The sequence below is a fragment of the Engystomops pustulosus genome, chromosome 2, assembly GCF_040894005.1.
Source record: "Engystomops pustulosus chromosome 2, aEngPut4.maternal, whole genome shotgun sequence".
Taxonomy (NCBI): domain Eukaryota; kingdom Metazoa; phylum Chordata; class Amphibia; order Anura; family Leptodactylidae; genus Engystomops; species Engystomops pustulosus.
Window position 1 is genome coordinate 39,475,576 of NC_092412.1, and position 13,920 is coordinate 39,489,495.

The following is a 13,920-nucleotide window of genomic DNA, read 5'->3' on the forward strand; positions in this document are numbered from 1 at the left end:
TACATACAAGATTGGTTCCATAGGTTTGTTCTTAAGTCGAATTTGTATGTAAGTCGAAACTATATATTTTTTTTTTTGTAGATCCAGGCAAAAAAAATTTTGCCCCAGTGACAATTGGAGTTTCAAAATTTTTAGCTGTAGTTGGACCCAGGATTATCAATAAAGCTTCATTACAGACATCTTACATCTGATCATTGCAGTCTGGGACTATAGTAATGCACCCATAGAGCTTCACCAGAGGTCACAGGGGGCTGAGGGGCCCGTCTGTAACTAAGGGTCGTCTCTAAGTCGGGTTTCCTTAAGTAAGGGACCACCTGTATGGTGAAATTGGTGAAAAAACGCATTTGCGACAAATTCTTTATTTGGGTCAGAACAATCACAGAGATAGAAAATCTCACCCATATCCATGCCCTATATAAAGATTCACCATGAGTCTTTAAAAAAAAAACCTCTATACTCTCCTTTGGCTTCTTCCCAACCCCGCAACTCCATCTTCTCCTTACGGCCGGGCGTATAAACTATTACGCGTCGGTGTCGCGTGACGTCGTAGTGTGTGCGCACACTGAAAGAGGAGACATCTCGTATGTGGAGTGAGAATACAAACCAAAATGTCAGCACCCATGGGCCGCCATCATTTAAAGGGTTAACACTTGAGATGGGTGCCAGCATTGACGTCACAGGTTGTTGTTAATTGTATTGTGTGAAACGATAATTCTTTAGCATCTTTCCAAATTTGTTTCTTCCTGTTAGGCCACATTCACACGCTGAGCTTGATTTGCTTCTGGAAACAAAATTCATGCGCAGCCAAGAGGAGCTTGTCCAAATTGCGGCTGTACTTAGATCTAAGCGCTTACAATCTGGAATGAGCAACACACACGTGTATTCATTGTTTACCAGCAAAACTTATGTTCCTCATTTCTGATCTGTACGCATCTGTGATCGGGACGAGCTCCTCCATGCTGGGCTTCAATTTTTCTAAACGCAATTCATAAGCAGCGTGTGAACGCGGCAAGATTACTAATGAGAACTTACCAAACACCTGACATGTGAGTATGTACGCCTGAATGTGTATTCCTACAAAGTCTGATATGTATTACTAGGTATCAGTTTCTTTTCAGTTGGACGCTCTGTCATTTACATACCATTATATAAGGGCACCTAAAATGTTTCTAAATACACTTAGTGATCCTTTGGTCGAATACAATAAAAGCTAAAAGCTCTACCTATTGACTACCTAATCATTGCCTATCCAGAGGTAGGTCATCAATAATAATTTCTGGTCAACTCCTTAAAGCGCAGCTCACGGGTTCATGAAATTAATAAAGCTGTCCCTGTCATAAGGTTTCACCCCATTAAACTACTAGTCCCCTCAGGTAGGGTATAAAATGTCCTTTCTACAATTCCTTCTTTTTTGTGAAATCTCACCCTATTATGTATATATATATATAAAAAAAAAATCTTAGTCAAAGTCAGGCAAATCTGACTCTTCTCACTTCATTTTCACATGAGATGAGTCAAGTTTAGTGGTATTCTCACTTCAGATGCCCTTATCTTTGGTTCTATAGCAACTTATGGCTATTTTATAGCACTTAAAAACATGCTGCTGGTGTCTTATTAAAGATAAGATTCACAGGCAATTAGAAAATAGGCAGAAACTGGATCTTTATCTGCAGCTTGCGTATCCAACTATGTCTTTAGTTGCCCATATCTCTTGTTCTGTAGCCCACAAAGCCATAAGTCTGATGTGATCTGAAAGATGGGATCCTTATCTTAGATATGACACAAAGATCATGTTTTGCAGTTTTGCAGGTTTTTTATAGGCATAAGGATGAGATGTCACATAAAAGAGGGATTTCTAAAAATTACATTTCATACACTACCTGACAGGTTATTAGTTTATTGGGGTAAAACCTGATGACAGGTTCTCTTTAATATAAAACTTAAAGAGGTTTTAATGTTAAGGACATTTACCCCCTATCCACAGGATCACTGCAGGTTCAACATCAAAAATTGGCAGAACTGGGTACCACAAGTCCAATACAGAAGTTACATGATCCACCATCCTGTATGCCTTCCCTGCAGAACAGAACCTTAAATGGGTTGTCTCAGTACACGATCTGTATATTAACACACACAAGATAAACTGTCAATACTCAGTTGATGCCAATCCAAATTCTGTGATACCTAAGGTCAGGTAGTAAGAGTTCTCCTTACTTAGACATAAGGAGGCCTTGCAGGTGTGTGGAGACTTATTGCCATTGATGCTCCATTAGAGAATATGATGCTCCATTAGAGAATATGATGCTCCATTAGACGATATCCCATTCTAGAATATATGCAAATAATTTTTCCAGAATGGGATAAGGAAACATTGGGGCAGATTTACTTACCCGGTCCATTCGCGATCCAGTGGCGCGTTCTCTGCACTGGATTCGGGACGGACCAGGATTTATTAAGGTAGTTCCTCCGCTGTGCTGAAAAGCATCGGAACGCACTGGAGTTCTCCGGCTCGGGTTGAGTGAAGGTAAGTGCAAGCTCCGCGACAGATTTTTTGTTTTAAATGCGGCGGTTTTTCCGAATTCGTCTGGTTTTTGTTTGGCCACGCCCGGGATTTCTGTCGCGTGCATGCCAGCGCATCTGTCGCGGAGCTTGCACTTACCTTCACTCAGCCCGAGCCGGAGAACTCCAGCGCGTTCCGATGCTTTTCAGTGCAGCAGCGCCTGGTGGACGGCGGAGGAACTACCTTAATAAATCCTGGCCCGACCCGAATCCAGTGCAGAGAACGCGCCACTGGATCGCGAATGGACACAATCTGATCGCGTGCGCCAAAATCCCGGGGCAATTCAGGGAGAATCGGCGCAAATTGGAAATATTCAGGTAACACTTCGTGAAAACGCGAATCAGGCCCTTAGTAAATGACCCCCAATGACTCTTTAGTTAACATGTGAGGCAGCCCCAGACCTCCTAAAGACTGTCAGTCTGAAGTATTTGTGGGGTTAACAAAACCCGGTACCAGTTTGGATGTGGCTTTTTCTGGAGGCTACTGTACATGGTAAGGCTACCCACTATATTTAATTACCATTTATTACACAGCCAAGCTTCTTTGCTCTCGCTGTTGGCAGGTTTTTCTGCAGACCAATCATCAATACAAATATGTCTTTTATGGATTGTCATTGATTATATGCAGTGGTTAGGCTACTGAGCGATGTGGATCATTTGGATATCACAGCAACTGATGATAAATTCTTCAGGCGGTAATATTCCTCTCATGATCAACAAATACATCTGGAACAAATCTCGTAGTCTGTTCAGCTGCCCATGTAGATGTGGGGGCATACTATAGACCCAGGACCTTTTCATATAAGCCCCTCCAGCTCACAATCTTGACCATCAGAGATGTCTCTCTACTAGCATAGACCGCTAGCTGTGGGTTTAATAACTGTGGTTTTATATTGCCACTATTAACCCACTCATTTCCCTTAAATGCTTAAAATGTAGGTTAATAGGTGGCATTAACGGGATGACCCAAATCATGACCTCTCATTGTCAGCCATATAAGAGGGAGCAGCTGCAATAAAGTAGAGATCTACAGCCGGTCCCTGGCCGTGGCCAAAAGAACTTAAAAAGAAAAGTTTTATACTTACTCTGACCCTGCTCTTCTCCCTGCGGCTCCAGGTTGTTCTCCCTATGGCTTCCCGGCACATGGGCAGAGGCACGTCTATGGGGCAGATTTATCAAGCTGTCTAAAAGTCAGAATATTTTTAGTTGCCCATGGATACCAATTACAGCTCAGCTTTCATTTTACCAGTGCTCATGAATATTCTAAAGTAGAGCTGTGATTGGCTGCCACGGGCAACTAAGAATATTCTGACTTTTAGACAGCTTGATAAATCTGCCCCATTGACGTAATCGGCTGCGTCATTGTACATACGCAGTGGCAGCGAACACTGAAGTGCCTCTACCTGTCTGCCCGGAAGCCGCTGGGCTAAAAAGAACCTGGATCCGTGGGGAGAAGAGGAGCGTCAGAAGTAAGTATAGAGGTTTTTATTTTTAAGGGCAAGGGGCAATACTATGGGAGTTGGGCAGGGGACATTACTTTGGGGGCTGTGCGTTTTTGAGGGGGCTCTGCTGTGGACATTTCATTAATGAGTAGCGGCTGCATTTCCCACCTTAGGCTTATACTCAAGTTGATAAGTTTCCCAGTTTTTTTAGGTAAAATTTGTTGCCTCGGCTTATACTAAGGTTGACTTATACTAGAGTATATGTGGTATAAAAAAGGGGCTACAGAAAAGGAGCATTATCAGGAGGGGGCTACATAGAAGGGGGAGCTATAAATGGGAAGGATACAGAAAAGGAGCATTATCAGGAGGGGGCTACAGAAAAGGGGAGGATACAGAAAAGGAAGGTGGCTACAGCAACGGGAGGAGATTGCATAAAAGAGAGCACTATAAGGGGGCTACAGAAAAGAAGGCATTATCAGGAGGGGGCTACATAGAAGGGGGAGCTATAAATGGGAAGGATACAGAAAAGGAAGGTGGCTACAGTCAGGAGGGGATTACATAAAAAAGAGGACTTTTAAAGGGGGGCTACTGAAAAGAAGGCATTTTAGATCAGGGGCTGCGGGAAATGACACTTTTATATGGGTTGGGGTTAGATATGAGGTATTTGCTGGCACGCTATTTTTTTGTTCGAAGGACCACGGTTCCGGTTCCCGAAAAAAAAATATAGGTGCAGTCGGTCCCCCAATATAAATAGGTCAGGGACCACAGTTGTAAGACGGCCCTTAGTTGTCTTTGTCCACCCCTAGTCCCATCTATGACTGGCTTTATTCTCTGTCTATATTAATGTAACTGGTCAACTATAAAAACAATAGATAACATTCAATAGCAACACAGCATAGTGAAACTTTACTTAGTGGCATGAGCCCATAGATAGGGAATATCGAACTGTGAATGGTGTCTCTGCAAAAACACTGCAAGGCACTCCGGACCCTCCAATGCGATGTCCAGACATGATTATTGGCATGGGGCATTTGATAAAATTAATGAAAACATTGGGCAAGCAACGTGACAGGTGAACGGGCACCCAATGATCAGGGGACCCATAACCAGTCCATCTCAGGCTAAGTGGGGAAGCAGGGTCTCCCTGTATCATATATTACACTGATGCTTGGAGTCCCATCCTCAGCACTTTGGTCAGTTCATGAATTCTGGTCAGCACACGATCCGTGATTTACAGACTGACCCCAGATGTGTGTTGTTTTTATCTTCATTAAAGGACATAATAAACTATGATAAGGACCAGACCTGCGCTTACTACATAAACTGTGAAGCCACATGGTGTTATACAACTGAGTGCCCTCAGCACAAGACCGGCATAAACTCTGCCAAGTGCCCCAGGTATGATTCCACTCACATGTTATTTGCACACCTCCCTACAACTCTATGAACCTGAGTCTCCAGCTGCTTCGTAAAATCACTATATGGACCTGTGTGCAAACATATACATATAATGGACCCTCCAGAAACAGAATAATATGATAATAATATCTCTGTCTATGAATGTATCATGAACATGCTGCGGGGCATAACTTGCAACAATGTTGCAATATACTGCTAATATTATATAATAATATTATATTTGTAAATCTTTATCATTTATATTACAACAATGTATTCCACGGAGCTTTTGAGATCATAGGGGGGCATTTACGGACAACATAGCACATTACAGAGCAATAACATTGTCAGTTAGACATTACAATCTATGGACTGTACATGAGTAGTAACTTGTAGGATGGGGGTTGTAGTGACTGAGTTGTACTAAGTATAAGAAGTTAGTTGCAGGCTGGGCATAATGCAGCGATCTAGAGTATCGGTGTATGGGGTGAGGTGGAATGGGGTATGGGGGGCTTCTTACCTGACCCTGTTGTCCCTGAACTTGCTAGTCTGGGGCTGGTTGAGTAGGATGATGCGGGCAGCTGCCTCCACCTGGTCAGCACTGGACGTGGCCCCGGACATCTCATCATCTGCCTTCTTGTAACCGGTAGAGGAGTAGACTGGACCTGCACACAGATTACACACAGATCAGGAGGGGCTGATATACTGGGAGGATGGAGAGCACTGAGGAGTGGCAGGCAGGAGGCAGCACCAGATGAGCAGAGGGTGGAGAGGAACATGGCAGGGAGGAGGAGACAGCAGCATGGAGAACACTGCATGAGGAGATGCACCTCATCTCACACACCGCTGGGGAGGAAGGGGTTAATCATCTGCACAACAGATGAGAACAAGGACCTCACACAACCCTGGCACACACAGTGGCACAGCCTGGCACACACTCATTCAGCACACAACATATACATAGATGTCATTTTCACAGGCTGGCACACAGAGTGGTACAGGCATACGCTGGCACATGACGTACAGTACTGTAGTCAGAGGTTGGCACAGCAACACATACAAATATATTATGGCTCATCAAACTGGCATAGGTTGGCTCATTGCCAACGCAAAGATACTTTTATCACAGGTTGGCACGCGAGATAAACAACAATGATATACTGGCAAACAACGTAGATAGACTCAAGAGAAGTAGTGCAAACAGGTTGGCAAACAGTCAATTCTGTGCTGATTTCGGGAATCCAAACAAGGAATTTGTGGTCCGTTTTTGTCATCAGTGGGTAATCCGTCGCAGGTCCGCAAAAACAGTCGGTGTGTCATGCATATACCATTCATTTTTTGGACAAAAAAAAATAAAAGAAGGCTGGTAAATAATGTCACTAGCTTGTCCCAACCTCTTGAAGGGTCAGGTGATTGTATAACCTGGCAAATACGGACAGCGCACAAATGACAACCGTATGGCACATTCGCATAAACCTCTATGGGAAGGGCCAAACCACATACATGTGCGGAAATAGCACCAATTCTGAGTTTTCTACAGACACCACACAGATCTGTGAAAAACACGACCTTCATGTGCATTTAGCCTTACTGTTATATCATTGCCATAGCCGTCTGACGCATGGTGTATCATTGTCCTAAACCTTACATTAGAAATGAGGCTTAATCTAAATTAACTGACATCATGAAAGTCATTTTTAGCAGGTGACAGGTTACAATAGCCTATGTTATGCTGATTTTCAAAATGCCTTTGTCAGCATTCTGAATACTGCCACTACTTTATAAAACTGTTTTTCACACTACCTAACTCCATGCCATGCCTTCCCCCCATTCAGGACTCACCATATGCTGCTAGCAGGGAGCAAGGTAATGTAAAATAAAGTTGTATAAACTACTGAAATGATTCAGAATGCTGACAAAGGCATTTTTAAAATCAGCATAGCACAGACTATAGGAACCTGTCACCATCTTAAAGTCATATTCCTGGTGACAGGTTCACTTTAAAGTCACTTCCAATATTTCATCCCCCTAGAAGGCCAATTTATGAAGGTAAAAGTTATGTTTAATGACTTTTATGAGCCTTCTAGGAGGTTATTAGAGAAAATATTGTCATACGCTGGCACAGCATGTAATAAAGATAATAATGGCTCATATGCCAAAATATGCTGAAACAACCATAAAAATGCAACAGTATATCAAATAACATATACACCTAGATATACATAGACAAGTATATCAAATAACATATACACCTAGATATACATAGATATTTAATATACAAATGTATAACTCACAGAGATTTCATATACTGGCACATAGTATGCACATTAGTGGCACCAGCAGTATACATAAGCCAATGATTGTCACATATTGGGGCTTATTTACTAAGGCTCACGCACTGCACTGTGCACCTTCTTCAGGGCCAAAACAGCTTGCACGGGTATGTAAGAAGTGTGTACGCTTGGATTGTGTTGCACTCAATCATTTTTTGGCATAGCTGCGTTGGCTTCCATGCGACACAAATTGAGGGCCGTGCCGGTGGACGGTCCGTCTAATTTGGACTGAGCGTGGGATTTAACTTTCAAATTGTGTTGCACGCCCTAGCACTTACATACACCATTAAACGATTGTCAACTCCAGTGACCCTGTAAGTAACTGTGCCCCAGTGTGTGTACTGTACAACCATGAACAGCATATAAGTATATGGTGCCCCTATATATACTTAGAGTATACACCCTGGCACAACCTGCAAAATGACGTATTGGTACAAACCTGAAAAATTGCCTCTGTTTTAGTCTCAGGCTGGTACACAATGTATACAAATGTATTGCTACCTAGCCTGGCAGAGCATACCGAACATTACTACCACACAGCGGGCATGAAATTATTACTGCTCTCAGAGGGCACAAGCAAATATAGAGCTATCAGTAACACACAGCAGGTATAAAAGTCTGGAATTGGATGGTTCACAGCATGTCAGCATATTACTGTCACAGGATGACCCAGGCGATGAGAAACACTCATAAAAGATGGCACATTCTATCAGTGGCACAAGCTGGCATAAGGTGTACACTAATACATGATATGTAACCAGACGATGAATGCCATGTGCTGGCACACACACTATCCTAACTATATCGCTGTATTGCCAAGCTATCACACACAGTAAAGTATATAAAGTTACAGGCACGTTCCACATTAACCAGTCCCTATCATATGGTACATAAAAATATCTCACCACACCAGGCTGGCACAGAATACACACGTACCTATCACAGACGGCCATAGGTAAAACCTAGTACTGGCGAGGCTTGCGCACATCCAAAAATAAACACAAAGGTAACAATGTGAAAAAGAACAAACAAAAGATGCTCCCAGCCACCCACTTACATTATCACTGTCAGCAGCCTTTACTACATTCACTCCACACAATGCGAGGGATTAAAGGATTTTTGGCTCAGTTAACTCAAAAAGGAGACAGGGTTCAACATTAAATATCAGGAGATTTGCAGGGTAATGGGCACTCTTATTATTGATGTGGATGCAGATGGATGGATCTAAGTAGTAAGGAAATAGATAGATAGATAGATAGATAGATAGATAGATAGATAGATATGAGATAGATAGATAGATAGATAGATAGATAGCTATGATATAGATATGAGATAGATAGATAGCTATGAGATATATACGAGATATATAGCTATGAGATAGATAGATAGATAGATAGATAGATAGATAGATATGAGATAGATAGATAGATGTGAGATAGATAGATAGATAGATAGATAGAAGATAGATAGATAGATAGATAGATAGTTAGATAGCTATGAGATATATATGAGATATATAGCTATGAGATAGATAGATAGATAGATAGGAGATAGATAGATAGATAGATAGATAGATAGATAGGAGATAGATAGATAGATAGATAGATAGATAGATAGATAGATAGATAGATAGATAGATAGATAGATCAGTTCAGCCACTACAGGTATATGGACAGGTATTAATTAGATCAATAGATGGTAGTTAGGTAGGAGATGAATGAATCAATATAAGATATGAAGATATAAGCTGGATAAATAGTTATACATTGATTACATGGATAGATAGAAAGATAGATGGAATAAAACTATTTTTGGATTTGGAGCTCTGCTTCATCACTGATTTTATGTCGGCTTGTATATTACACTTCTAGAAGCCTATACCCTATATACCTTTGCATGTGCTGCTCCAAAAGATTATGGCCCACATTTATTAAAGCCCCTGCACATTCTGTTCAGTGCAAACTGCTTGTATATTTACTTAAGAAGTGTCTGTGTCACATTTGTGTTGCAGCTGCACTACACTCAACGCAACACTAAATTCTGCACTGAAATGGGCATTCCGGTGCACAGTCTGAACGTGCCACACATTTATCATGCAGAGTCTGACACCCCATGTTAAAGGTGCACCAAAAAAAGTTGGTGCACTCTGTTGGAGCTGTGCCGGGAGCACCAGATTCATGAAGAACGTGCGCCACAAATCCTGAATCTGGCGCCCCTGCACAATACACAGGTACATAGTGCAGTCTGCACTAATTTTGATAAATGTGGGTCTCTTAGTTTTGAAGAAAGATAGATAGATTGGGGGAGATTTATCAGAAGTGTCTGATAGCAGAGCTGTTTTAGTTGCCCATGGCAACCAATCAGAGCTCAGCTTTCATTTTCCCTTAGCTGTCTATAAAATTAAAGCTGAGCTCCGATTGGTTGCCATGGGCAACTAGAACAGTTTTACCTGAGACACTTCTGATAAATCTTCCCCATTGACAGTTATGAGATGAATAGAAAGACGTTAGATGGATAGATAGATATGAGATAGATAGATAGATAGATATGAGATAGATAGATATGAGATAGATATGAGATAGATAGACATAGGGGCACATTTACTAAGGGTTCGAACACCGCATTTTTGTCGCGACTTTTTACCGTTTTGCCCTGAATTGCCCCGGGTTTTTGGCGCACGCGATCGGATTATGGTGCATCGGCGCCGGCTTGCATGCGACACAAATCGGGGGGGCGTGGACGTCGGACAACCGGACTGATTCGTACAAACCGCGGAATTAAAAAACAAAATTGTGACGCAAGATCAGCACTCACATGCACCGGGAAGAAGAAGGTGAACTCCGTTGGACCTCAGCGGGGAAAGCGACACATGCAGGATATCGGATGCACGATCTTAGTGAATCAGGGCAGCTCCGAAGCCTTGTCAAACATTCCGGATCGGCGGCGTCAATCGACGGGACGGGTAAGTAAGTGTGACCCATAGTTCCAGCCCCGTGCCTGCATACTACCCATAATCAGCACCAGTTTCTGGCGCAGGCTAGGGTGCTTGTGTAGAAACGCCAGCTGCGCTACCCCTGTCATATTTATCAGGAGGCCGGAGCTTCCGTATAAATCTGGTAGGTGCCTGGGGGGCAGGGATTGTGTCATAAGATGATGCACCATGTACCAGAGTATGATAAATCGGCCCTGTGGAATAAATCGGTAGGAAATATATAGATGTACACACCAGGGTGCAATCACACATAACATATTTTAGTTTCGAATAGTATTATATATGTATTGAATAGTGATAAAGGACAAACTCAGCTACATCTGTCCACAACACACTGCACCGAGGACAGACTGCAGACAGGGCCTTTATTTTTAGTGACAGACCCTTATGTAAAAGCAAGGTAATGCCTGTTCAATAATGCAAAAACCAAATGGAAAATGACTTGGCAGAATTACCCTCAGACACTGTACAATGACAAAATGCTGAAGGCCCCAGGACTGGCCTCATCCAGCGTCTCCTCATCCCCGGAGACCCTGACTGTGATACAAAAGAGGCTCATTCCACTGCAGAAGGCAAGGCCTCATCTGTGGTCATTGTGAAGAGAGGCTTGCGGCTGCGTTGATAATAATGGGGCTGAATATTTATATCACCAGTTCTACACTATAGTTAACAAACAGCAAGATGGATCTGTCAGCTTTAATGTATAGCAATTCAGAAAGCCGCAAAACACTTCTACATTTCAGATACAAAAGAGTAATTACATTGGGCAATGGTATTGATCTGTATGAAGGATTTAGGGTTTCATCCTTGAGTCCAATACAGCAAGACACCCAAGGGTTCATCATGTTATATAAACATCACAGGGGCTTATTATATTGATGATCTATCCATAGGTCATGCCAGCAATATCAGAGCAATAGAGCCCAACACTTGGGCAACCAACAAACAGCTCCAATCTCTGTGTAGTGGCCACCCTCAGGAACTGCAGCTCATCTTCCATTCAAACAATTTGCTCCAAATTAACCCCCAAAATTAGCTGTTCCCTTCTGGGGTCCATTACTGCTCAATAAACTGGGTGAACACCAGAAGGTCGACTGGTACTCAGAAGAAGAGGGTAGCGGGAAGCTGTAAAATCCAAATTAAAAATTTGTACCAGACCCTAAAACTTAAAGGGGGATGTATAAAGACTGGTGCGCGGTCTAAATAATCCCCACTCCAGTGCACTACACGCCAGAATTACTATGAGATTCCTGCTTCTTAGTAATCTGATGCCCAATTGAGTGCCCAAATGAAATCTTCACCTAAGGCTTCCAAGTAAACATGGCTGCTGCCTCCGCTTCTTTTTCGCAAGGATGTGTCCCAAAGCAGGGGAACTATAATGTATGTAATTTAATATATATTTTATGTATATCCCATATCTTCAAAAGAGTTATTCTCCTGATTTGGGTTGTGCTGTGCTTAACATCTCTTGTACTTTGTTCACATTTGTTTTGGAGCCTCTGATGCAGATTCCGGACTAAAATAATAGTTACTGTTACATATAAAAATACCTAAGAAAATTGAAGTGACAGAGCACATTACAAATCTACTACCAAATGATGTATGAGACATTAGATGACATGTTTTAGTTGCCCATGGCAACCAATCAGAGCTCAGCTTTCATTTTCCCTTAGCTGTCTATAAAATTAAAGCTGAGCTCTGATTGGTTGCCATGGGCAACTAGAACAGTTTTACCTGAGACACTTCTGATAAATCTTCTCCATTGACAGTTATGAGATGAATAGAAAGACGTTAGATGGATAGATAGATATGAGATAGATAGATAGATAGATAGATAGATATGAGATAGATAGATAGACATAGGGGCACATTTACTAAGGGTCCGAACACCGCATTTTCGTCCCGACTTTTTACCGTTTTGCCCTGAATTGCCCCGGGTTTTTGGCGCACGCGATTGGATTGTGGTGCAATGTGGGACATTGGATAAATATGAAGGAGAGATATCAAGAAGAAACCATCCACACCTTCAGGCTTCAGGGGTGGATCTAGCACGCTCATCATAAAGAACATGTGGGATCTGAGGGGGGAGAGCGCAGGATATTTTTATATGTGTCAATGTATGGTCTTACAGCAAGTCAGTTTTGTATTTTAGTTATCTGTTAAAAATTTTGAAAAATTTAATAAAAAGTTATTTTTAAAAGAAAATAATAGTTACTGTAACAGAACGTGGAGTAACTCATTAAATGTCAAAGGGTTTGACCTACATTTTATAGTATTGGTCGTGAGATCAATAAGATCAATATTATTTGTCTTGGTTTCTGTTTTATACAGAAATTAGAGAACAAGTATAAATAGAAGCTTAGTTGCTTGAATTATTAAAGTAAAGGGGGTCCCCGACTACAAAACACTTGGCTTACAGGTGACCCCTACAAGCGGATGACCCTCTCTGACCACTGTGACCTCTAGTGAAGTTTCTGGATGCTTTACTTTAGTCCCAGGTTGCAATGATCAGCTGTAAGGTGTCTATAATGAAGCTTTATTGATCATCCTCATTCCCATGACGGCACAAAATTTCAAAAATCCAATTGTCATATGGACAGTAAAAAAATAATAATCTGGAGCTACAATTATAGAATGACCAGTTCCGACTTACATAAAAATTTTAGTACAAAGCTAAAGAGCCTATCTTGTACGTAACCCATGGACTGACTGTACTTGGTTACAATGGCCACATATCAGTGACAGCATCAAGGGTTCGACAATGGCTCTAATAAATGATCTATGGTTTTTACAACAGAGGGTTTCAGGTACCTTACATGTGCACATCTCAGACCTTATTACGTTGGCTATTGGCCATAAAATTTCATGAATTTATTTAATAATTAAAATAGTCTGCAAGAAACAATAAAGCATTTTTATATAAGTGTATTGTGCTCAGTGGTCAGAGTCCTGTAGACCTGGTATATTGTATTTATGGATTTAACAACAATGAATAGAAAATTAGATACTGGACCATTATACAACCTCTTGTGTCACCCCCTCATCCTCATAGACTGTAAGCTCTTGTGAGCAGGGCCCTCACTCCTCTTGTTCCATACAAATGTTTGTGCTCTGTCATGTTTTATTATATTTGTCCCCTATGATTTGTAAAGCGCTACAGAATTTGATGGCGCTATATAAATAAAGATTATTATTA

General features: G+C 41.7%; 1 protein-coding gene across 3 annotated transcripts in view; it reads right to left on the minus strand.

The window, feature by feature from the left end:
• ATP8A2 (ATPase phospholipid transporting 8A2) overlaps window positions 1-13,920 on the minus strand; it is a 493,942-nt gene that overhangs the window by 422,104 nt on the left and 57,918 nt on the right. For all 3 annotated transcript variants that reach the window (XM_072134328.1, XM_072134326.1, XM_072134327.1), the window contains exon 2: window positions 5,920-6,064. In XM_072134328.1, coding sequence (XP_071990429.1) covers window positions 5,920-6,020 — 101 coding nt within the window. In that variant the 5' untranslated portion in view covers window positions 6,021-6,064. The remainder of the gene's footprint in view (window positions 1-5,919; window positions 6,065-13,920) is intronic.